The 22,040-nt window shown below is 51.3% G+C and overlaps 2 protein-coding genes across 24 annotated transcripts in view; both read left to right on the top strand.

Annotated features, from left to right (window-relative positions):
* The first annotated feature begins 78 nt into the window (after positions 1-78).
* On the top strand, positions 79-7,967 carry ARCN1 (archain 1). The gene is made up of 10 exons (XM_083588219.1): positions 79-302; positions 1,903-2,166; positions 2,520-2,699; positions 2,811-3,016; positions 3,396-3,557; positions 4,040-4,205; positions 4,993-5,140; positions 5,322-5,430; positions 5,532-5,736; positions 6,879-7,967. Exons 1-10 carry the CDS (start codon positions 300-302, stop codon positions 6,966-6,968), a joined length of 1,533 nt encoding a protein of 510 aa, XP_083444345.1. The 5' UTR covers positions 79-299; the 3' UTR covers positions 6,969-7,967.
* Positions 7,968-13,061: 5,094 nt separating this feature from the next.
* The window catches only part of PHLDB1 (pleckstrin homology like domain family B member 1), a 43,576-nt gene continuing 34,597 nt past the window's right edge, over positions 13,062-22,040 (top strand). For 17 of the 23 annotated variants that reach the window (XM_083588279.1, XM_083588278.1, XM_083588277.1 and 14 more), the window contains exons 1-4: positions 15,718-15,875; positions 17,696-17,768; positions 18,452-18,575; positions 18,873-19,043. In XM_083588279.1, coding sequence (XP_083444405.1) covers positions 15,733-15,875; positions 17,696-17,768; positions 18,452-18,575; positions 18,873-19,043 — 511 coding nt within the window. In that variant the 5' untranslated portion in view covers positions 15,718-15,732. Of the gene's footprint in view, positions 13,654-15,717; positions 15,876-17,695; positions 17,769-18,451; positions 18,576-18,872; positions 19,044-22,040 lie in introns of those variants that run through there. The other 6 variants (XM_083588271.1, XM_083588275.1, XM_083588286.1 and 3 more) reach the window with 6 other exon arrangements.

Raw genomic sequence — 22,040 nt, 5'->3', positions numbered from 1 at the left:
CAAGGAGCTAGCGAGGAGATACAGTGGCCCCTACCGGCAGGGAGGGCGGCGGCGGCGCTGCCACTGCCGAATGGGCTCGGGTGGGCGGGGCCTGGCGGACATTCGTTGGGGCGAGAGGCGTGGCGGCGTGCCCTCTGCGTGCGTGACGCCGCCGCTTCCGCCTGGGAGACGTGGCTCGGGGCCGCCATCTTGTGTGGCAGGCAGAAGGAGCGGAGAGGCGCTCGGGCCCGGAGGGGAGAGAAGGAAACGGAGACGCCGCCGCCGCTGTTGCTGCTGCCATCTTCGCCGTCACCTTCGCCATGGTGAGTATCCGGCCGGGGCCTCCCGCTGCCCTCCGCGGTCAGCGGCTGCCACTGGGGGAGGAGGGGGGTGTCGGCGGGGCCTGCTCGATCCCGTTGGCCTCCATGGGGCTCCTCCTTCTCCGGCCACCCTTGTGAGCAGCGGGCAGTCGGCCCTGGGTGCTCTTCGGTCGCCCGTTGCCGGCTGCCTGGCTGCCTCCCAAGACACCGCGGGCGAAGCGCTGCTTCCCGGGGCGAGGGGGGCGTCTTTCCGAGGCCGAAGGTGGAGGAGGGCCTGTGGGAGCCCCTCCGGAGCCTGCCTGCTTTTCAAGGGCCTCCGCCTGCGCCACCCAAACACCTCCCTCCGTGAGCCCGTAGCTGCTGGTGGAAGGTAACGTGTCACAAGAGGCAGCCTTGAGGCTGTCGCGATGATACTACTTCCAAGCTGGGACTGAGAAAGGCGTCCTGCAACTGGTAGGCACAGAAATCTTGCAGTTGCACTTTTCACTTGCTCCACACAAAAAACCACCAGGTTTTCCTCTGGTAGGGAAACTAGACTGGGGGAGAGAGGAGGGTAAACGTAGCCACCAGTGAGTTTGCTGGTGTCAAAATGTTTCACGGTTTGCAAAAGCCACTAGGAGTTGCGGAGTATTTGTGGACGCCGTCAGCTTGGCCAAGGATGAAGCAGCAGGGTTCTTTTTTTGTGCAAATCATGTTGCAAAACTAGTTTAGAGCAAAAGGTTGGGCAAGTTGAATTTTGGATTGGATAATATAGAAAATCCAGGTTTTTTAACTTTATGCCATGGTTTTCACGGGCCAGCTGATTTGGATCTCCTTAAGACAAACCTTTGACTTTTGAGATGTTATAATTCAGCACAATGGTGGCTCTTCACACAACTGCTTTCTGAGGTTGATTAGGCTGAGTGACATTGGTCTGACCAAGGCTACCTCGTGGCAGTGAATTAAACGTGGCTCTTCAGCACCAAAGTTCAGGTAGAGGCCTCCTTGAGTTATAGGAAGAAGATGACAAGCTTTGTGTGAACCTTTGCTCCTTGCTCATAAGGCAGGAAAGGAAGGAAAATGCTAATGATGGCTATTAGGCACAGTTCCTGTATATTACCTCCACCTGCTTACCAGTTGTCAGTAGGGCTGAGTGATACCTAGTTTTCAACATCGTGGTGTTTCACCAGCTAAACATCACAATATACCGATATATCACGTCTGAAATAAGGATGGAACTACTATGTAGCAGCATTTGCTGGCTTCATGGTTTTCCCCGCATCATGATTCCGGCGAGAGCTGAGCTGGCTGAGTTAACGGGGACTGCAGAAATCGAGAGTAGCTTTGAGTGACTTCATGGTTTTTCCCACATTGTGATTTTTGCAGAGTACACACACACACACATCATGATTCGCGATATATTGCCAGGTCAAAAATTATGAAAGCAACATCACGATGTGGACTTCAAACCGGTGTTGGATGATATATTGATATACCGCCCAGCCCTAATCACAAGGCCCTGTTCCAGTCTTCACATAGGTATCTGGCTGACCACTGATTCAACTGAAAGGCTCTTATTTTTTCTATGTAGTTATGAGGCTGACAAAAGCTCTTGTCCCCACAGGTGCTCTTGGCAGCTGCCGTCTGTACGAAAGCCGGAAAGGCGATCGTCTCACGCCAGTTTGTAGAGATGACACGGACCCGCATTGAGGGGCTGCTGGCAGCCTTCCCCAAGCTCATGAACACAGGGAAGCAGCACACATTCGTAGAGACAGAGAGCGTCCGCTACGTCTACCAGCCCATGGAGAAACTCTACATGGTCCTGATCACCACAAAAAACAGCAACATCCTGGAGGACCTTGAAACTCTCCGGCTTTTCTCTAGAGTGGTGAGGATCTTGCTTCAAGCTGCCTGGCTTGCAAAATACCCAGGGGGAGGGAGGGTTTGCACATGGAGCAGCTGTCCTATGGAGCTTGCTTTTTCCTTGGGTTGCATTGCTGTGTTTACTTATTTGATACTCGAATTGGAAAGTGAAGAGCTGATCCACCTGATCACATTAGGATAAGTGTGGGGTGCTAGCTGGGAGAATGTTTGCCCTTGAAACAAGCTCCTGGACCAATGAGGTTCAGCTAAAGGTGTAGAGGCTTTGGGGACTTTGCAAGTCTAGGAAGATGTGTGGAGTGGGTTTTGGCCACGGTTGCCTTGCCTCATTAGAATGCCATTTTCCCCGACTCCCTCCAGATCCCAGAATACTGTCGAGCCCTGGAGGAGAATGAGATCTCTGAGCACTGCTTTGATCTGATATTTGCCTTTGATGAGATTGTTGCCCTTGGCTACCGGGAAAACGTCAACCTGGCCCAGATCCGCACTTTTACTGAGATGGACTCTCATGAGGAGAAAGTCTTCAGAGCTGTCCGTGAGGTAGGCCAAAAGCTTTCTGTGGCCTCCTACGGTCCAGGCCCAGGACTCTGGTGCATTTGGTCCAGGCCATCAATTCCTTTCTTGTCCTCTTCTTCTCATTTGTATATGTAGACTCAGGAGCGGGAGGCCAAGGCAGAGATGCGTCGGAAAGCCAAGGAACTGCAGCAAGCTCGAAGGGATGCTGAGCGCCGGGGCACCAAAGCACCAGGGTTTGGTGGTTTTGGAAGCTCTGCCATGTCAGGAGGCAGCACAGCTGCCATGATTACCGAAACCATCATTGAGACGGAGCGACCAAAAGTGACTCCAGCACCTACCAGGTATAAAGGTTGGGCAAGAAGCAGGTGAGGGCTTGTGGACCTCTTGTTGCCATGAGTGGCCACCTTCAGAAGTGGGAGAGTTCTGGGTCTTTTTGAGACTGTCGATGGTGCTCCAATCTGGATCCTCTGGGTTTCTTCAACTGTTCTTGTGGAGGGCTGCTTTGGTGTCTCCCAAGTAGCTGAATGACATGTTTGCTCTCTGGTGGCCATACTGTACATACGATCTGTGTGTGTTTCCTTCCTGAGAGGGCAACTTTAGAGCATGAGGATAAGGGGAAGGCTGTAGCAGCACTGCCACTATGAATCTCAGACACTCTCTGGGTTCTTTCTATGGAGAAAGGATGCCTCAAAAACTTCTGCACTGCTTTTTGTTTCTTAGGCCATCTGGTTCAAACAAGGCACTCAAGCTTGGCGCAAAAGGGAAGGAAGTGGACAATTTTGTGGACAAGCTAAATTCTGAAGGAGAAAACATTGTCACTTTGGTTGGCAAGCGATCCTCAGAAGCAGCCACTGTTCTAGCTCCACCCATCAACATGGAGAGGTAGGTTTTTGTGTTCTGCAGTGGGAGAAGACAGTGAAACTGTGGCTGGGATTCGGAGTGGTTTCCTAGACCACCTGGTATCATCAACCTTAACCTTCCTTTTGGGGCGTGCCTTTCTTGGGAGTTGACAGAATTTTGGGCAGGTGCCCAGAGTGTGTCCCAATGAGGAGTGAGAGATATCTCTTTGAGGTATAAGTCCTGCACATAACACGGTGTGGGGGAGGGGGGGTTGATCCAGTCACTACCCTGAGCCACAGGGATTGGAGGGAGTGACGTTGGGGTTGGAGAGGGGAACAGGTTAAAGGATGGGAAATGCAAGCAGCTCATCTAGTCTAGCAAAGCCTGGGGAGATTCACTCTTGGAAGGAGGGCCATTCCAGTGGGAGCGAAACCTCCACATCCTGTTTGGGCCCGCCTACTTTTGCCAAAGGAAAGGCAGTGCAGAGCAATGCATGGGGGTGATTCAGGCTTTCTCTTCTCTAGTGTGCACATGAAAATAGAGGAGAAGATCTCGCTCACCTGCGGCCGGGATGGAGGCCTGCAGAACATGGAGCTCCATGGCATGATCATGCTGCGGATCCTGGATGAAAAGTTTTCCCGGATTCGCATCCACGTTGAGAACGAGGACAAGAAAGGGGTGCAGCTCCAGGTATGGCTGGCCTTGCTGCTCCTACTGCCGCCCATGCAGGTGGAAAGGTGCTGTCCGTGATACAAGTTGTGGGGATTAATGGAGCTCCATGGGTGGGGTGGAGGGCATCCTTATTTAGAGTTCTGCACTTGATTCTGATGTTAGCAGTACTCCAAGGTCTGTCTTTGAGGGAATAATTTGATGGCGGGTATAAAGCCAGTAGGAGCTAAAAGAGCATTAGGTTTGGAATAGGGCTGAAGATTTAAGTCAAAAACATGTGTGATGGGTTAAACAGGGCAGGGGTAGAACAAGACACTGAGAGTGCAAGAGCAAATTTCTGAAAACATAGAAACCAACAATTAAAAAATCTTGAGTAATGTTAGTATTAGAGACTGGCTAGGAAGGTGGCTAAACCTTTGGTTGACAAGGGAGTCAAATGTGTGCTGAAGAGAAGGGAGTTACCAAAGAAACTGAATTAATTCTATGTACCAGTCTTCACAGTGGAAGATATTGGGCAAATCTCTGTGCCTGAACTAAGTTTCACAGGATGGGAGTCTGAGGAACTGAGGTAAACAATGGTGACAATACAGAAAAAAATTGTATATTCTTATGGTAGGCTTTGGCTACGAATGATTCACCATTGTTGCTTAAGGAGCTTCCCAGCCTGTCTATGCTGTGCATGGGCAATGCTTTCTAGATTTGAGTGGCAGGCTAGTGTGCTAATCTAGTGAAAGTCTTCCAGAATTTGGAGCATGGTACGGTTAATTTTTGGATCTACAGATGAATCTTACCAGTTTTTTCTTTTCAGACTCACCCCAATGTTGACAAGAAGCTTTTTACGACAGAGTCCTTGATTGGCCTGAAGAACCCAGAGAAGTCTTTCCCCATAAATAGTGATGTGGGAGTCCTGAAGTGGCGGCTGCAGACCACAGAGGAGTCATTCATTCCACTGACAAGTAAGTGTGAGCACATCTGGTTGGGCGTTGAGGAGGCGCTGATGGACATAACACTCCCATTAGCCTAGAACCAGGCACAGCTCCCTTGGTTCAGTAGACATTCCTCCTGTCCCTGTTCAGGAGAGCCCATTGCTGCTGGCAGAAGGTCATGTGATGAGCAGGGGTGCTTTTTGTGTCTTAGTTAACTGCTGGCCATCAGAGAGTGGGAGTGGCTGTGATGTCAACATTGAGTATGAGCTGCAAGAGGAGAACCTGGAGTTAAACGACGTGGTGATCGCCATCCCTTTGCCGTGAGTACCCATTGCACCTCCTGATCCCCAATTCACCCACCAGCTGCAAGGTCAGCCTTGATGCAAGGGAGTTGAGTGGTCACTCGTTGCTGCTTCTGTAGGTCCAACGTGGGTGCTCCTGTGATTGGGGAGATTGATGGCGAGTATCGCCACGACAGCCGGAGAAACATCCTCGAGTGGTGCCTGCCTGTGATCGATGCCAAAAACAAGAGCGGCAGCCTGGAGTTCAGCATCAACGGGCAGCCAAATGACTTCTTTCCTGTGCACGTCTCGTTCGTCTCCAAGAAGAACTACTGCAACATCCAGGTGAGTCTGGGAAGTGCCTCGAGTGGAGGCTGTGTTCGCTGCCCTCTTCTACTTTGGAAAATACCCTGGCTTTCCATATGGCCCACAATTATGCTCTCCATCTGGCAAGTGCGATGAGCAATCGGCTTTCCTTTCCAACGTTGAAAATGCAGAGGTGGGAAAAGGATCCTCCTGGCAGTGGTATAGCTCCCAAGGGGGCAGGGGACTGCCTGGCAATTGTGTGCTAAGGCACCCAGAACAGCTGGCAAGCCACACCCTTCCCCCTGTACCTGCACATACACACAAACACTGTCTAGGGCAGGAACGTGGGTGGGGATGCATAAGCTTTTTAACTGGAAGTGAATACAGGTCTTCTGCATGCAATGGGGGGGGGGCTTCCCTTGAGGTGTGTCCTATTTGGCACCATGACTTTGTGTGTAAAGGACACATTGGTGTAGATTGTCCTTGTTCCTTTATAGGCTAATAATGTTTCCTCAAAGTGTCTCCTTCACTTTGGGAGGTGGGGAGAGCCTTTAACTCTTTCCTTTTGAAGTGTGCAAGGGAGAGGCACAGGTCAGCATACCTTGAGAGTTGTTTTGGTCTCATAGCATGTGCAGTGGTACCTTGGTTCTCAAACTTAATCCATTTCTGATGTCCGTTCCAAAACCAAAGCATTCCAAAACCAAGGCACGCTTTCCCATAGAAAGTAATGCAAAATGAATTAATCCATTCCAGACTTTTAAAAACAACCCCTAAAGCAGCAATTTAACATGAATTTTACTATCGAACGAGACCATTGATCTATAAAATGAAAGCAATAAACAATGTACTGCAATCACACAATCAATCAAACTGTAGCTGAACTGGGTTCCACACAGTCACACAAAAAGCCACAAAAATGTAGCAAAAAACAGACAGACCTCAGCATAACAACAAGGAAGTGTGGCACTCAATTCAGAAGCATAATGCTCAAAACGGAGCCTTTTGAAAAAAAGTTCGCAAACCAGTACACTTATTTCCAGGTTTGCAGTGTTTGGGTTCCAAGTTGTTTGAGTACCAAGGTGTTCGAGAACCAAGGTACCACTGTACTACAAGAGCAATTTGATCCAAGACCAGTAGCAGGCTATTTCATCTTGACTGACCACATGGCTTCCTCTCTGCAGGTTACCAAAGTGACCCAGGTAGATGGGAACAGTCCTGTGAGATTCTCCACAGAGACCACCTTCCTCGTGGACAAGTATGAGATCCTGTAACTGTTGCTGCCGGGAAGCAGCAAGCAAGACTTTGAGGCTGTGGTCTCTTGGGAGAGGGATGCAACCCTTTCTGTGTCAGGGGACACTGACATGTTTGCTCGCCCACCAACATTTCCAAGGTCACAGCCAGTCAGGCAGGGAGAGGCTGCTTGCTTCTCTGGTTCAGCCAGCCTCCCTACTCCTTAGGCACACTCCTCCTCCTCCTTCTCCTGTGCTTTAATTCACAGTAACTTTCCCCTTCCCTGTCCCCAAGGCATCCCTTTTCATTACCGATTCCTTACTGTGATGGGAGGTGAATGGCTCTTAATCCCAGCATTGGTCAAGGGACACCAGCCTGGACATCCAGCAACCTCTAACCTGGCAGGAAGCAGAGGTCAGCCCCTGGCACCCCTTTCCCTGCACCAGGTGCTGGGTGAGGGAACCTCTGGCCCCACTGCTCCTGACTGTCCACTTCCTGGACTGTTGTCTGAAGACACTTCACTCTCTTGAAGCTGCTGCCTGTCCAAAGGAGGAAGAAGAAGCAACTGTCTCTGACCCTCCCTGCTTGGGAATCCTTGAACTGCCCATTGATTGGGGCAGGCGGAGGCGGTGGCAGGCACTGACTTCCCAAGTGGCTATGGGCATGTGCCAGTTTGTGCCCACCTGTTAAGAGAAGTTACCAGCTTCTCCCACGCTGCCTCATTGCTGATGTGACCCTTTCCAAAATGCCCCCGGGGGTGGGTGGTCTAGGCCTGTACTGTAGGAGTAGCTACGAATCTTACTGATCCAGCTGTGTTCAAGAGTTGTCTTGTCTGATTTTTAAAATGGAGTCAAGTTTAGTTCCACCAAAGGAGGCTTTTTTTCTTTCTTTCTTAAATTACATTGAGGAGGGTGGGGGAAGAGTGATATTTAAATAAGATTTTGTAACCCTGTAACATAAAGAGCTAGGGCCTATAACACATTCCAGTGTACACAAAAGAATCCATGCCCCTGAATCCAATAAAGACTATTCTAAAATGAGATGCGTGAAGCTATGTAGCTGCCTGGAATGGGACGGGGGTTGATCTTAGAGCTAATATTGTAAGTGGGGAACTAAACGCAGAGCTGGCATGGAAGAGCATTTGAAGCAGCTGCTTCTGGGTTCCTGTTGACAGCTCAGTTTGGAGAACAAGGAATCGGCTCCAGGTTTGAGTGGCGATGCTGGACACATGTGTATCTATAAGATATATGGACTCTCTGCCTACCTCTGCTACAGTTGTGAAGCTTGCTCTGTATGGCCATGCACTGACAAACAGCAAGGCTGGGAGCTACCAGCCTCCAAGGCCAAAGTGACTTCCTTGCCCTTCCGCAGAAACACAGAATGTGGGGTGGAGGGTCCTTGTTGCAAAATATCAGTCTCTGGTAAAATCTAGAAAAGAAAAGAGAAAAGTTTGCATATGTAAATACAAACAATGGAGTACTGTCTTAAGACCTCAGAGGCATCTGAGGCTGTGTCTCTGATTTCCATCATGGACCAAACTGCAGAGCCCAGGCGCCACGATAACAGATAATGGGGCTGCTAACCACTGTTAGTCATACTCTTGAGTAGTCCCATTAAAATAAATGGGTCTTCTCTGAATACAATTCAGTTGAATAGCACGCAGAAATCAAAAGGTGCTGGGTACTTGTAACATATAATGGAGCTTCATTTGCACAGATTCCAGGTTCAGTGAACAGACCAATCTGGGGCTCTTGTGCACCCCTTTGCTACTGAGAGCAGTCAAACTCCATGGTAGAGGCAAAACTGGATAGGGCACCATGCCACACTAACCAAATAATGAAGAAATATAATTAATAAGGAAGTACCTTTCAGAAGGGTAAGATGTGCTTGCAACTTGCCTTATGCCTATTAAGTGGCTAATAATTATTAAGTGAAAAATAATTTTAGAAAGCTGATGAAGATTCCGAAAGGAGTTCACAGCTGATCTGAAAAAGTTCCGAATGTATTTTGCTATCTTTGAATTCTTCCTCACCCAGTGGAAGGATAAATGAGCACTGCCCTGACTGCTACCAAATTATAATAGTAGTAACTGGGATTTGCCCTCTGATAAAATGGCTAGTCTAGTCTCCCTTTTAAAGTTCTATTTAAATAGAAATGGAATATTACTCGCTAATGGTATGTTAACGGGAGGTTAAGGGGGGCTCTTCAGGAGACAACTGCCCCCAAGATGCATCGCTGTTTCCTATAATAAGAAGCTTGGGATATTCATTTACAGTTCTCTGGAATAAGGTTCTGGGTGCAAACTTAATAGCATCGAGCTGCTTGACTGTAATTAACTTACGGAGTCCTTGAGCCTCTTGGTCTGCTTGCAAACCTTTCAAGTCTGTTGGTCACAGGTGAGAGATATTGCCCTGAAAGAGCCTGTGTAGAACTGCAATCTATCTAGCAATGGGTTATGAAACTGCCATCCACTCTCACCCCAATTTCTGGTTACAAGGGTGGCACCCAAATATAAATAATAAGGTAAAGCTTTATCTTTCTGCATTCTGAAATTGTAAACAATACATTTTATGGATACAGCAGACAAATTCTCAACTGTGTATGTGTAAAGTGTTTCAGGAGTCTGCACCTGCAGAATTGTAGATTACACATTTGAATATAAGCATTAGCTGTGGAGGTATTCTGACTCAACTCCACATTTTGGGAAGAATTTGCTTATCTAGGGGGTTGTGTCCAGCAATACTCCTATTCAGAGTAAACCCACTAAAAATAATAGATATGAATAACTTAATTTCAGTGGGTTTAATTGGATATAATTTAGGGCTCAACCACACTTTTGTTTGTACCAGTTTCTAGCATTTTGTAGCAAACAATAATAACAGGTTTGAGAGAGATTTTTTTGTCCCGCTGCTCCTCCAGGAAAACCCACTGTTTACCAAAGAATTGGAACAAAAGGAAATTAATAGAAAACCCAAATACAATTTTGTCCCTCTTATGAACCAGTCCAAAAATAGCTCCTGAACAAGAATTTGCATTTATTGGCTAACAACCCAAAGGCTCTCAAACTATGGTAGTTTTACTCATTTATTGTAATTTCTCCTCCTTTCACACTTCTGTGTTATTCTCTCATTCCAAACTGCCACTTTCTTCTTTTCTTTTACGTTCACTTCATGTTTAGTATTCTTTAAAAATTATGTATCTACAGTAGTTTCCTTCCCACCCCCCACCCACCCCGCCCCCAGTATGGGGGCTCACTAGTCTCTCCCAGGTGTCTCCTCCACCGTGACTTCCCATATGTTGTTGTAATACATCATCCCTAGCCATTGGTTGTGCTGGTTTGGGCTGGTAGGAATTGGGAGTCCAACAACATGGGGAAGGCCAGGGGTTCACCACACCTGGTTTATCTCCTGCTAGCTGGGTTGCCTGAGCATCCCTACAGCTTCCTGACAAGTCAGTGTGCCAGCAAAACCACCTGTATCCACCAATACAGAAAGCTTCATATGAGGCTGTCTCTCCCACTGCAAAGAGGAGCAACATGTCAGGCAACCAGCTTCCATGCTGGATCCTGTGCTCTGCTCTGAAAAACCAGCAGCGGTCCTGTTATTGTTTTCATTTCCCTTTTTGCTGGGTCTTCACCCCCCTGTTTTGGTCCTCTCAAGAGGCTGCAGCTGCTGGCCTCCTGGCCTCGGAAAGGCGAATCCAGGGCGCACCCAGGCCCTTTAAACTCAACTATGCTGGAAGATGAAAGGATTCATCACACAGTGGGATTGCATCTCCCTCTCAATATGCAGGGGCTCCTTTTTTTATTCAAAAGGGCTCGAGGCGGCAGGGAAAGGAAGATGCGCCAGGGACCTCCCTTCCCTGGGTGATGTAATGTTCAGCTATAATTAGGTTGGTCTCTTGTGTGAGCCAATTTGTTTCAACTGGGAAATATCTGGGGCTGTTTCTTCTGTTTGGTCTTCCTCTGAATGGGGGAGGGGGGTCCACTGGCGGGGGGAAATTGCCAAGATATTGGGGTGTCCTGTTCCACTCTCTCTTGCCCACAGCTCCTTCTGCCGCAATGCTGAAATAGCCCCGCAGAGCTGTTGTAAGGTTTGCTGCAACACATACTGCAGTGGTGGGGGACCGCATGTGACCTTCCAGGCCTCTATATTTTTATTTATTTATTGCATTTCAAAGAATCAGAATTGTAGAAGAGCCGGCAAGGGTCATCTCGTTGGTCCCCCAGCTAAAGAATCCCTGACAGATAGACATCTAACCTGTCTGAAAACCTCCAACGCCACCTTCTGAGGTAGTCTGTGCCACTGCTGAACAGCTCACCATCAGAGAGGTCTTCTAATATTTGGTCAGAATCTCCCTTCTTGTACAGGGGTGCCTCAGGTTACAGACGCTTCAGGTTACAGATGCTTCAGGTTACAGACTCTGCTAACCCAGAAATAGTACCTTCGGGTTAAGAACTTTGCTTCAGGCTGAGAACAGAAATCATGCGGCGGCAGCGGTAGGCCCCAGTAGCTAAAGTGGTACCTCAGGTTAAGAACAGTTTCAGGTTAAGAACAGACCTCCAGAACGAATTAAGTTCTTAACCCGAGGTACCACTGTACTTTGAATCCATTGGTTTGGGTCCTGCCCTCTGGAGCAGCAGAAAACAAACTTGCTCCATCTTCCATCTGAAGATTTACCGTATTTTTTGCTCTATATGACTCACTTTTTCCCTCCTAAAAAGTAAGGGGAAATGTGTGTGCGTCTTATGAAGCGAATGCAGGCTGTGCAGCTATCCCAGAAGCCAGAACAGCAAGAGGGATTGCTGCGCAGCGATCCCTCTTGCTGTTCTGGCTTCTGAGATCCAGAATATTTTTTTTCTTGTTTTCCTCCTCCAAAAACTAGGTGCGTCTTGTGGTCTGGTGCGTCTTATAGAGCAAAAAATACGATATATCCCAGCTTTTTCTCCTAGGAGCCCAAGGTGACATGTATGGTTCTTCCCTTCCCCATTTAATCCCCACAACAACCCTGTGAGGTAAGTTGGCCTGAGAAGCAGTAACTGGCCCAAGGACACCACCAGTGAACTTCTTGGTTAAGTAGGGATTTGAACCCTGGTCTCCCAGGCTCTAGTCTGACACTCTGACCACTACACCACGCTGGCTCTACCTGACACTCAGGAAAATATCCCAGTTGAGGGGGGGGGTCTTCTTTTGCTGGCTGTGGCTGTAGCTTTGTCCCTTTCCTGGAAGTCCTGTGGGGGCTGCTGCTGCCTGATGTGCTCTGGGCCTCTGGAAGTCACTCTTTTGAACAGCTGTGCAGCCCGTTGTGTAACACAGAGCGGAGCAGGAGGGGGTTGATGGGCTCCAGATGTTGCAGGGTCTCTGCCAGCATATTTGGACTGTGGGAAAAAGGGGAAATGTGGCCGGCACTCATGATCTCCATCACACCCTCCTCCTCCACGCTGAATGATTGCCAGCTCCACACAAGGTGGTGGGTGGGCCACAACTTCACCTGCGGTGGAGCTGGGACCCAGAAGGATGTCTTAGCTGACCCTGCCCGGCCTGTCTGCCCCCAGCCCAAGACTCAGTACAGGAAACTGGGCTAGAAAAATCCCTGGGACTGTCTCTAGATTCTGCCTCTAGACATTTTCTGCTCCTCTTCTTTTTCCCATACCTTTCTTTCTGAATCAGGCAGCTGGGAGAGTCCAGACAGAGCTGTTGTGTTACCTCCCAGTGCCCAAACACCAAAACACTCCCTGTTTCTTCCCTCACCTGCTGAGCTTCTGTGGAAGGTCAGACAGCAGGTGGTTCAGGAAGGACCACAAGAGCAGGTCCACGTGGACTCAGCTGCCTTGCTGCATCCTCTTTTCTAGCCATCGCACCACCTGCAGGAAAATACCTCTGGGTACCGGCTGCTTACTAGGGCAAAGGAGTCTTTGTCCTCTACCTCCACTGGGTGTTGCACCCAGGGCAGCAAGACTGAAAGGGAGCTGCCTTGCCCGTTAGTTCCATCTAGCTCAGTACTGTCCACACAGACAGGCTGCAGCTTTCCAGGATTTCAGACGCAGGGGCATTCCCAGCCCTCGCTGGAAGTGCAGACTGAATCTGCCACCTTAGCATATCAAGCAGCTGGTGCCACTAAGCTGCAGTCTCTCTCCATTGCGACCAGGAGATCTCCCGTCTCCTCCGTACTCCCGAGGAGGAGGAGGCCACCCTCGCTCGGAGCACGTGCCGCTGCCAAGGGACCAGACGGGGCGTCGAAGTCAGGCGCAGCCAGCCAGCCAGTTGCGCCCCGGCACCTCTCTTGATCCAGCCCTTTGTTCAGGCTCTCCTGCAGCGGCGGCGGCGGCGGCGGCTCGGGTTGCAGCCAGCGAGCAGCGCCTCTCCGGTTTCCAGCCCTGCCTGCTCCTCCTCCTCCTCCTCGGGCACAAGCCGGGGGGCACTGCCAGTCCCCGGGCGGGCGGCATCCGGCGTGCCTGGCAGGTCACGCGCCGGGCAGCGGCTCATCCCAGCCTGGCACAGAGCGCCCCAGGAAGGGCGGCGAACAAAGGCCAGGCCCGGGGAGAAGGGGCGGGGGCTCCTCGGGCTCGCCCTCCTCCTCGGGCTGAAGCGGAGGGACGGCCCCTCGCCGAGGAAAGAGGAGTCCGGTCTGGGCGAGTAGGAGACGCGGGTTCCAGCGCTCCGCTCGGAGGCATCGCGAGCGAGCGGGCTCCGCAGGTGGGGGCGCCCCGTCGGGGCCACCAGCCAGGTAAGGGGACGGGGCGGCGAAGGATAATTCCCTTCTTTGGACGGGACGCACCTGCCGGGGATGGGGAGGGGGGCTCTTTCCTGGGCTTGGGGCGGTTCCCTCGCCCCTTCGAACCCCCCCCCAATCTTCCCCTCTCCCCCCAGCTATTGTTCGTATTCGTGTCTAGGTATATACGAGTGTTGGGTGGGGGGCGAGATGTCCATGTAGCCAGCGGTGCCCCCTCCCTTATAGGCGATTGGCTCGACTCCTCTCTTGTCTATCTCCAAGGGAGCTCCTTCCTGGATGGCACCTGAAAGGGGCACCGGTGGGGGGGGGAGCTCGCCTGCCCGCCTCCCTGCCTGGACGGACGTGGCGCATTCCACACATTTTTGGCATTTTTGTTTCCTAATCCTCGCAGCGAGCGAGTCTTCGGGACGAGAGAGAAGGAGAAGGGGGACCTGCGGCGTCTTGGCAGGAGGGGAGACTGGCAGCCGCATGGAGCCCCCTCCCCGCGGTTCTGGGGAGCAGAAAAGAGGGTTCCTGTATCCTGTGCCATAATCCCGAGCGCCCTAAAGGGACGTTATGAGTACAGATCTCCTCCAACAGTTCCGGTGGAGACTTAGGGACAAAAGATCTGGGTCATCGAATATGGCTTGTGGACAGGATTAAGCCGTGTGCGTCGCTCTCCCCACCTGAAACAATGTAATGCTTTTTTGGCTTTTTAAAAAGTGCACGTTTCCTTTGTTGAGCTGACAAGGGAGTCGGCTGGAGACTTTAACGGTGACAGCCTCTTTCTGTTTGCCTGCGCTGCTGGTTTGTGGGAGGCCCAGGTGGGGAGGAAGGCGAGGGATAGCACCTGGACTCATTTAGGACAAGGTGGAGGGTCTTCCAAAGGCACTGGGGTGAAGCCACCCCAAAAGCCAAGGCACCCAGAGTGGGCAGCAGCAGGACTGATCAGCCACAACCTCCCCACACCCCTAGCAGAGAATCCCTGGGAATGCTCTCCCAGTACAGGAGAATGGCTTTGCTATGATGTTCTGGCTGAACCTGTGGAACTCCTGCCTGTCATAGTGACAGGAGGCATTGGTGGAGGATGAGTGGAGGGATGCTGTCTCTTACTTGCAGGACTCTTAGAGAGTTCCTCTTTGGAATGAGATTCCTATTAAAGTTTTTCATAATATAATAAAACGGCGGCTACAAAAAGCACACACAAAAAGAATAAGGAGTCCTCTTTTAAAAGTAATTCTTAGCCCTTACGACCCACCAAGGATAGTATCCCTATCCTCAGGGAGTTTCTCTTTGGAGACCTTGGGACAGCAAATACTTTTAGTGCATCTTTAAGATCAGTTCTCTCTCTGCAGCACCAGAGCAGGAGGCATCCGGTCCACCATCGAGATGGCTGATCCCTTTGGAGGCAAAGGACAAATTGTCTGGTTGCCTTGCCTAGTTGTGGCTAACCTCCTTGGGGCCAGTTCTGTTTTGTGCTCAGAATGTTCTGAGACTTTCTTCACAAATGAACCAGGGAGCCTGTTGCTCTTGGATCTGCCCCATGAAAGGGTTTAATGAGCGGAGGGCAATTCCCCCCTTCATTTAATCAGGATTTGCCAGTCCTGGGAATGAGGAAGGCGTCGTGTGTGCGTGACATTTTCTGGCAGCCACAGAGAGCCATCCAGGGACACCTCTCTCTTGGTACTTGGATGCTTATCTGGTGGCAATTTTGAATTCACCCAGTTTATTGGTTTCTCTCCCCAGCTTGAGTTGGGTAGCCAGGATCTGAAATATCCATCTGCTAATGTTAATGTTGGAGAAGCACATGGCTGTGAGCATCCCATGTGGCAGTGGGCATTGGTGGGCTTCCACGGTTGCTTTTGGGGGCTGCAGCTGCCAGGTTGCTGCCTGACTTATTTGGGGGCACAGGAGCTGAAAGGAGCCCTCTGCCCCTTGGGGAACTGGGGAGAGGGACTCCTGAGCCAGTGTGCCTGGTGGATAGATCTAGCTCTTGGTTTGTTTTCCAAGGGGAAGTGGCTGTTGCCCCTGTTATTGTCCGCTGTTGCCTTGGCAACCTGTGGCCTGGGCTGGGCCTCCCCTCTTTGCCTGTGGATGGGACAGGAAAGGCTGTTTCCTCCCGGTGACTCAGGATTGCAAAGGGAACTGGCCTCCAGAGCCTCTTGCCAGCTGTGGGAACGGCAGAGTTTTCTGGTGCCCCTCCAGAGTCAGGATGGTTGTCTTGGAAGACTTTTGAGGTGAGTCTCCCTTGCTTGAAGGGGGCTTGGAGGCCTTTGGGGGCCCTCTTTGCCTATAGGCCCGGACTGTGGAGGATGCACCCATGCCTCTTGGCACCACGGGGAAGGCTCTGCTGCTGTGTGGCTCTTTGACAAGCCCTCTTTAGCTTGGGCAAGCCTTGCCAGTGCCATCTGTGCCCCACCACTGGCTCTCCCTCCTTCTCCTTGTGGCTGACACTCCTGCATGAGGACTGGAGGGGTGCGGACGGGCAGAACAGTTCTCACTCTGGCCCAACTCGATGTGGGGGGGAGGGAGCTGGTTACCCTGCTCTTATGTCATCCTTTTTGGCAATCCAGCCGTTGTGGGCGGCTTAGCCTTGGCCTAGCTCAAGACCAGGGCTGCCGCCCCCAACTTTCCCAGGCTCTTTTCTGGGAGGGGGGAGGACAGGCCAAAAGCACCCTTGCCCGGGAAGGGAGTGGCCCACAAGGAGGTCTGTCAGCTTCTCCTGGAAGGGGCCACATCACAGCTGGGGCTCACAGGCAGATTTGCCCTTTCTCCCTTCCTTCCCCTTCCCTCAGAGGACCTTTTTTTCTTCCTCTCTGTTTTCTCTCTGTGTGCTTTGTGTGTGTGGTCCGGCTAGGAGCCCCCGCAACTCGCTCGGTCCCCAGGCCCAAGAGGAGGCTCGCAGCCGTCCCAGGCCCACTTTTTCTGGAGCTCCGACCCTTTGGCATTTGCTGCCTGGCCACTCCCAGCCACACAAGCGCCTCATTCTCTGACCTCTTCACGGAGAAGAAAGCCGCCTTGTCGCTGCTGGCAAGGTGGGGTGTCCACCCGCCCTCCCTTCTCCAGAACAGAGGCTGCTTGTCAGGGCTTGTGACCTGCTGGAGCAGCTCTGGAGGAGAGAGGGGAAGGCAAGGGAACAGGGAGACCACCCCCCACCCTCACCAAGGCAGTTCCTGAGGAGGTGTCCCCCCCTCCCTCAGACTTGAGGAGAAAGAAAGGCAAAAAGCCAAGACTTCTGGCTGCCTTTTCTGCTGATGAAGAACTCTTGCATCCCCTTGGGAGGACGTGTGTTCGTTTCAGGGAGGTGGGAAAGGGAGGGAGGGAGAGTTCAGGGCAGAGGCAGACCTGTGCTTCTGCCCTGCCCCAGAGGGGGCTGTGGGTTGGGGGCTCCTGACCTGTGCCAGTGGTGCGTGAGTGACTGCTTTGCCTCTCTGAGGGGGCCCAGGTGGCTCCTGCAAGGTAGGGCAGTGTTGGGACGCAGCCTGTAGGTGGCGTACTGTGGTTGTCATGGTGGCCTCCCGAGAAGGGGGCTGGGGGTGCAGAGATCTGAGGTGCAGCTGAGAGAGAGAGGAAAAAAAAACAGAAAAGGGACAATGAAGTAGAATCGCTGGAGCTGTGGGGGCATTAAACATGTTGTCAGTGTGATATTGTTGCTTTTCATGTACACGCTTCTATGTACTTGAGAAAGCAACATGTCTTTCTAATAATCATGCCAGAGGGGCAGGTAGGTGTGTTTACAATCTAGATTTCAGATGGGGTGAGAGATCAGGGAACAAGGGGGGGGTGTGTATGCAGACACAGTTGGGTGGTGAAGGTGGGGTTGATGGGGGGGGCAAGGGATTACTCTTGGTTAATTCCAGATTCAACATATGGGTCTGAGAAACCTAGATTTTATTTTAATCCCCCCCCCCACTCTACACTATTCAAAGTGGCTTTGATGCAGAAGTCAAAACAAGATGGTCACTCAGGATGTGTTGGAAGGGGGGGAATTGATCTCCTAGGTGGAACTTTGGGTCATCTTCTGGGCTAGGATTTTTGACCTTCCCTTTTCCTTTAGGGGGACTGTTGCCATGGAGACCTGTAACCGCAATGTGGCCAGCCCAGCTGGTCGAATGCAGGCACGTCTTCAGGTGAGCTGATGTTGTGAATGGAAAAAAGAACAACTTGGAATATTGTGAATGGAAATACTTGCAAACAAAGCGGGGTTCTCACCCTCAGGCCAGAGAATGAGCCTAGGGAGGGCAATACAGGGCCTTTTCGGTGCTGGCCCCTTATTTATGGAGTTGGCCTGGAGTCAACTTTGTTATCTTTTGGCAACGGTTGAAGACTTTCCCTAGTTCTGTGTTGTAACTAAGTGCTGTGCTATTGTTGGTTTTATTAGGATCTCTCCCCACAAGGGGTACCACCCTGAAGCAGGCACAGGGGCTGCAACCATCAGCCCCAAATGACTAGGAGATGCTCCCCCACTGCAGTACCAATGGCCTCCTCCTCTCCTTGGCTCATCAGCCTTCTGGGCTTCAACAGAGCAGGGCTGCTCCCTGCTCCTCTTATTGTCCAATTAGGAGGATTGGCCCTAAATCCCTTAGGGTTAATTGGCTTGCTCTGTGATCCTATTAGAGTGAGCTACAGACCCTGGATACTGCCTGCAACTGGGGCAGTTCTCTTCCTTCCTCTCCCACCTTCTCCTGAATCTCAGCCAGCCCCATGCCTTGGCCATCCACCCCATTCCCTTAGACCCACATCCCGCGGTGGTGGGTGAAGATGGAGGCTCCAGAGGAGCTGTGGCCAGTTAAAGCTATTCTCCACCCTGCAGAACAGTCTTCTAGACCTGACCGAGACAGGCAAAGGCCTGAAAGTGCAGACTGAAAAGCCACATCTGGTGAGCCTGGGCAGCGGGCGTCTCAGCACTGCCATCACTCTCCTGCCTCTGGAAGAAGGTAAGTACCTGCAGGGCTGGTTGGGAAGCCCCTTCCCACGCGGAGGACAATATCAGGGCATCAGCCAGGAAAGGTGGCACAGCGGAATCTCTCCAACCTTGATGCACTGGGACATCCAGTTTAGGAATCTCTTTTGGGCAGCCTTGGCTACTCTCAGGCCCCTGGCTGTCAAGCTCCATAGGTGAGAGGGGGCACCTGCTTCTCCTGCTGGGAGCTAGCCAGGCAGAAGAGCCGCTTGGGGGGCAGTGGCTGCCCCACATCCTGCCCTGCTGAGCATCTGCCTGTGTCTCCTTGCAGGCAAAACCATGCTGGGCTCAGCCGCCGGAGACATTGTGCTGCAGGGGGCTGGTGTGGCACCCAAGCACTGCTTCATCGAGAACATGCACGGGACTCTCACTCTGCACCCCTGTGGCAACCCGTGTGCCATAGATGGCTTGGCAGTCACACGCCCCACACGCCTTTCTCAAGGTAAGGAGGCTGATGGGTTGGTGGTTTTCCTTGTTACTAATATATCCCTCCCTTTCCACGGGTGGGAGCAAACAGCTACTTAACACTGTAGCCCGACAATAAAAAAAAAGACTCTAACAACCTCTATCAACCACATATACAGAGGAGCTTTGTTGGCAAGGAAGCTGATTACATTTCCAAAGGCCTGGGAAAGCAACAAATGTTTTTGCCTTGTCCCAAAATGAAGCCAGTAGGTGGGACTCCTGAAACTCCCTTGGGAGGGCTGCAGTGGGATGTGGTTTTGTTCTCCTCCCCCAGGTAGGGGTCATGGCAGCTGATGAGCAGAGGCAGCGGCTCCTTGGATGCAGGAGGTGCCTGGAGTTGTGGGACAGGGACCTGCAGACCCATAGGATGTCCTGCAGGTCCAAAGGGTTATTGGAGGATCCAGGATACCAAACATTTTGCTCATTTTCTTAAGATTTATACACTGCTCGAATGTAAAAAAAATCAAAACAATAATTCTCAAGTGGTTTACAGAAGATAAAATATGTGCCCACATTCTTTTGAGGATCAACCTTGGGGGAAGGGAGAAGAAGGGTGGGGGTAGCATCCTAATTTCTGGGGGGGCTGTGGAGCTTACTTTGCTTTTACCTTATTAGAGTTTAGCTTGGCCATGCAACGCCTGCTGCGGCCTAGGTAGGTCCTTGGCCTGTGGACAGCCAGGCCTGACTCATAGCTGTCAACTTTTCCCTTTTCTTGCGAGGAATCCTATTCGGAATAAGGGAATTTCCCTTAAAAAATGGGAAAAGTTGACAGCTATGCCATAGGTGGCTGCTGGTCAGGCACTCTTTCAGTTTGGCTGTGCCTGGTACTTGTTTCTGAGGCAAGGCTGAGTCGCTTGGGGCCTACAACCAGGGAGGACAGCGGTGAATCTGCTGCCGGTGTGGTTTTTCATAATCTGCAAGTGAATTTTGGCTCCACTCTGCCTGATGGTTTGCTGAGTTCTGCCTTTGGCCTGGCCTGAGGAAGCTGTGGGGAGGGGCTGCTGACAGGCGAGGCCCCTCCTTAGCAAGGATTAGACTGCTGTCAGATATCAAAGGTCCTTCCTGACAGCTGCAGCGCTGGCACGTGGGCGGCCCAAACAATGGCCGAGACTGTCTGTGCAGAAGGACACTTGAGGAAAGTGGGCGGCTGGTGGGCTCCAGGCCAGGCAGTGCCCCAAGGGGGACTTGGGGAACCCCCTTCCTGGGGGGTCTGGAGCATCCACTGGGACCCCCAAAAAGTGTGCGCTGCTGTTGCTGAGGAAGGCTCACTGATGGGGCCGCACCAAGATGCTGGCACTGCAGCAAATCTCTCTTCTCTGTGGCTTTTTGTCCTTGGCAGGCAGGCAGGCAGGCTCTTGCTGGCACAAACAAAGGGAAATTCAACAAAATAGGAACAGTGACAAGTCCAAGCTCGGAGAGGGAAAGAATGTCTTTAGCCTCCCAAGTTTGGGCCGGCTGCTGGATAGCGCTTTGCTACACTCTTTCTCTGCACACATAGAGAAGGGGGGGAAAGAGAGAAGCTGTTGCTCGTCTGCCTGTCCTTGTCCCTGGGGCTGCCAGGGACACGGCAGGGGAGGAGGGGGCTGTTCCTTGGCGGATGCCAAGCTGGCATTTGCCGGGAGTCCGTGAAACTGGCAGTTCTGCGACACTCACTCGGTGGCTCCAGGCAGACTGGGAAAGCCTGTGTGGTTCTGCAGCTACCTTGATAGGTAGATAACTGACTCTGGAGAGGACCAGAGGCTTTCTCCCAGCTGGGGTCTTTCAGACCAGGCCCTTGCCTTCGCTCTACAAACTGCCCCCCTTGGGATCCACTCCCAAACATCACCGGTGGGTGGAAGGTGGTTTGCTGAATGTGTCCACTCGCCAGTTTTTCCTTCCCTTGACTGTTTTGCAGATGCTTGAGATGCTGCTATTAGATGTTACTCTTTCTACTGCCAAAGGGAGTGTAGGACTGAGGCTGCATCCTGGATTCTTGGGAGATCTTCTAGATGTGTGGTCCCGAATGTCCAGGTGCTGGTCCCACCTGGCAAAGTAGAATGGAGTGCACCTGGGCAATTACACCCAGAGTAGAAGGGCATGACACGTCCCGATCAATGGTGCAGATACTGACCAGTATGGCAGGAGGGAGGCAGCTGGTTGGGAGGCAATTTTGCAGTAGGACTGGGCTGTCTGCAATCTACAACCTACAGCAGCTATGCAGCTGGGGGACAGGGAATGGGAAGGTGGATTAGGGGAATTTCAGAATTCCCCGTTGCTTGATCTTTAGCGATGCTTTCACCTGAGTTATCTGTAGTGAACTTGCACAGAATTCCTGGCTGGGTGGGTACAGTGCAAGAGCCAGCAGAAAGTCCGACTCAGATACCAGGTTCAGAGAGAGGCACCAGTTGTGCACTTTTTTCACAGGTGCCACACACTGGGTTGACTGTCTACTGTGACTGCAAGACTGCTTTTCTAGGCAGCCACTAGCAGTTCAGATCCCATTAGTGTGTAAGTAAACTGAGGACTTTTTGCCCCATAGTGCATCCCTTTAGACTTGCCTACATGGAAGTGGATTTGCTATTTCAACGCCCAGTCATCCAATTTGGAAAGATCCTCATGGAGCTCCTTGCAATCCCTTTTTGTTCTTGCCAGCCTATTTTATTTTACTATATGACTTGCCATATGGAAACTTCTTTGAAGTCATACATGTTGGAAAGTGGTAGATAAAAAATACTTAACGATTTGGTGCTATCAGCAAACTGGCTATCTGACTGCTCACTCCTAAATCCGGGTGATTGATAAACAAGTTCAAAAACACAGGTCCCAATACAAATTTTTGGGGCACCTCATTTCTTGCTCAGGAAAACTGCAATTTTATTCTTTTTCTTTTGCTTCCTGTTTCTTAACCAGTTTCTGACCCATAAGAGGATCTTATTCCATAACTGCTATGCTTACTTGGGAATATTTGGTGAGGGACTTTGATCAAATGCTTTTT

This window comes from Podarcis filfolensis, assembly GCF_964270895.1.
Source record: "Podarcis filfolensis genome assembly, chromosome: 15".
Classification (NCBI taxonomy): domain Eukaryota; kingdom Metazoa; phylum Chordata; class Lepidosauria; order Squamata; family Lacertidae; genus Podarcis; species Podarcis filfolensis.
The sequence above is the reverse complement of the archived record's forward strand: the minus strand, read 5'-3'. Positions and strand labels throughout refer to the sequence as shown.

Coding starts and splice junctions, on each gene's coding strand:
- ARCN1 (XM_083588219.1), top strand. Junction 2,700..2,810: donor TCTTCAGAGCTGTCCGTGAG/GTAGGCCAAAAG, acceptor TTGTATATGTAG/ACTCAGGAGCGGGAGGCCAA. Junction 4,206..4,992: donor AGAAAGGGGTGCAGCTCCAG/GTATGGCTGGCC, acceptor TTTTCTTTTCAG/ACTCACCCCAATGTTGACAA.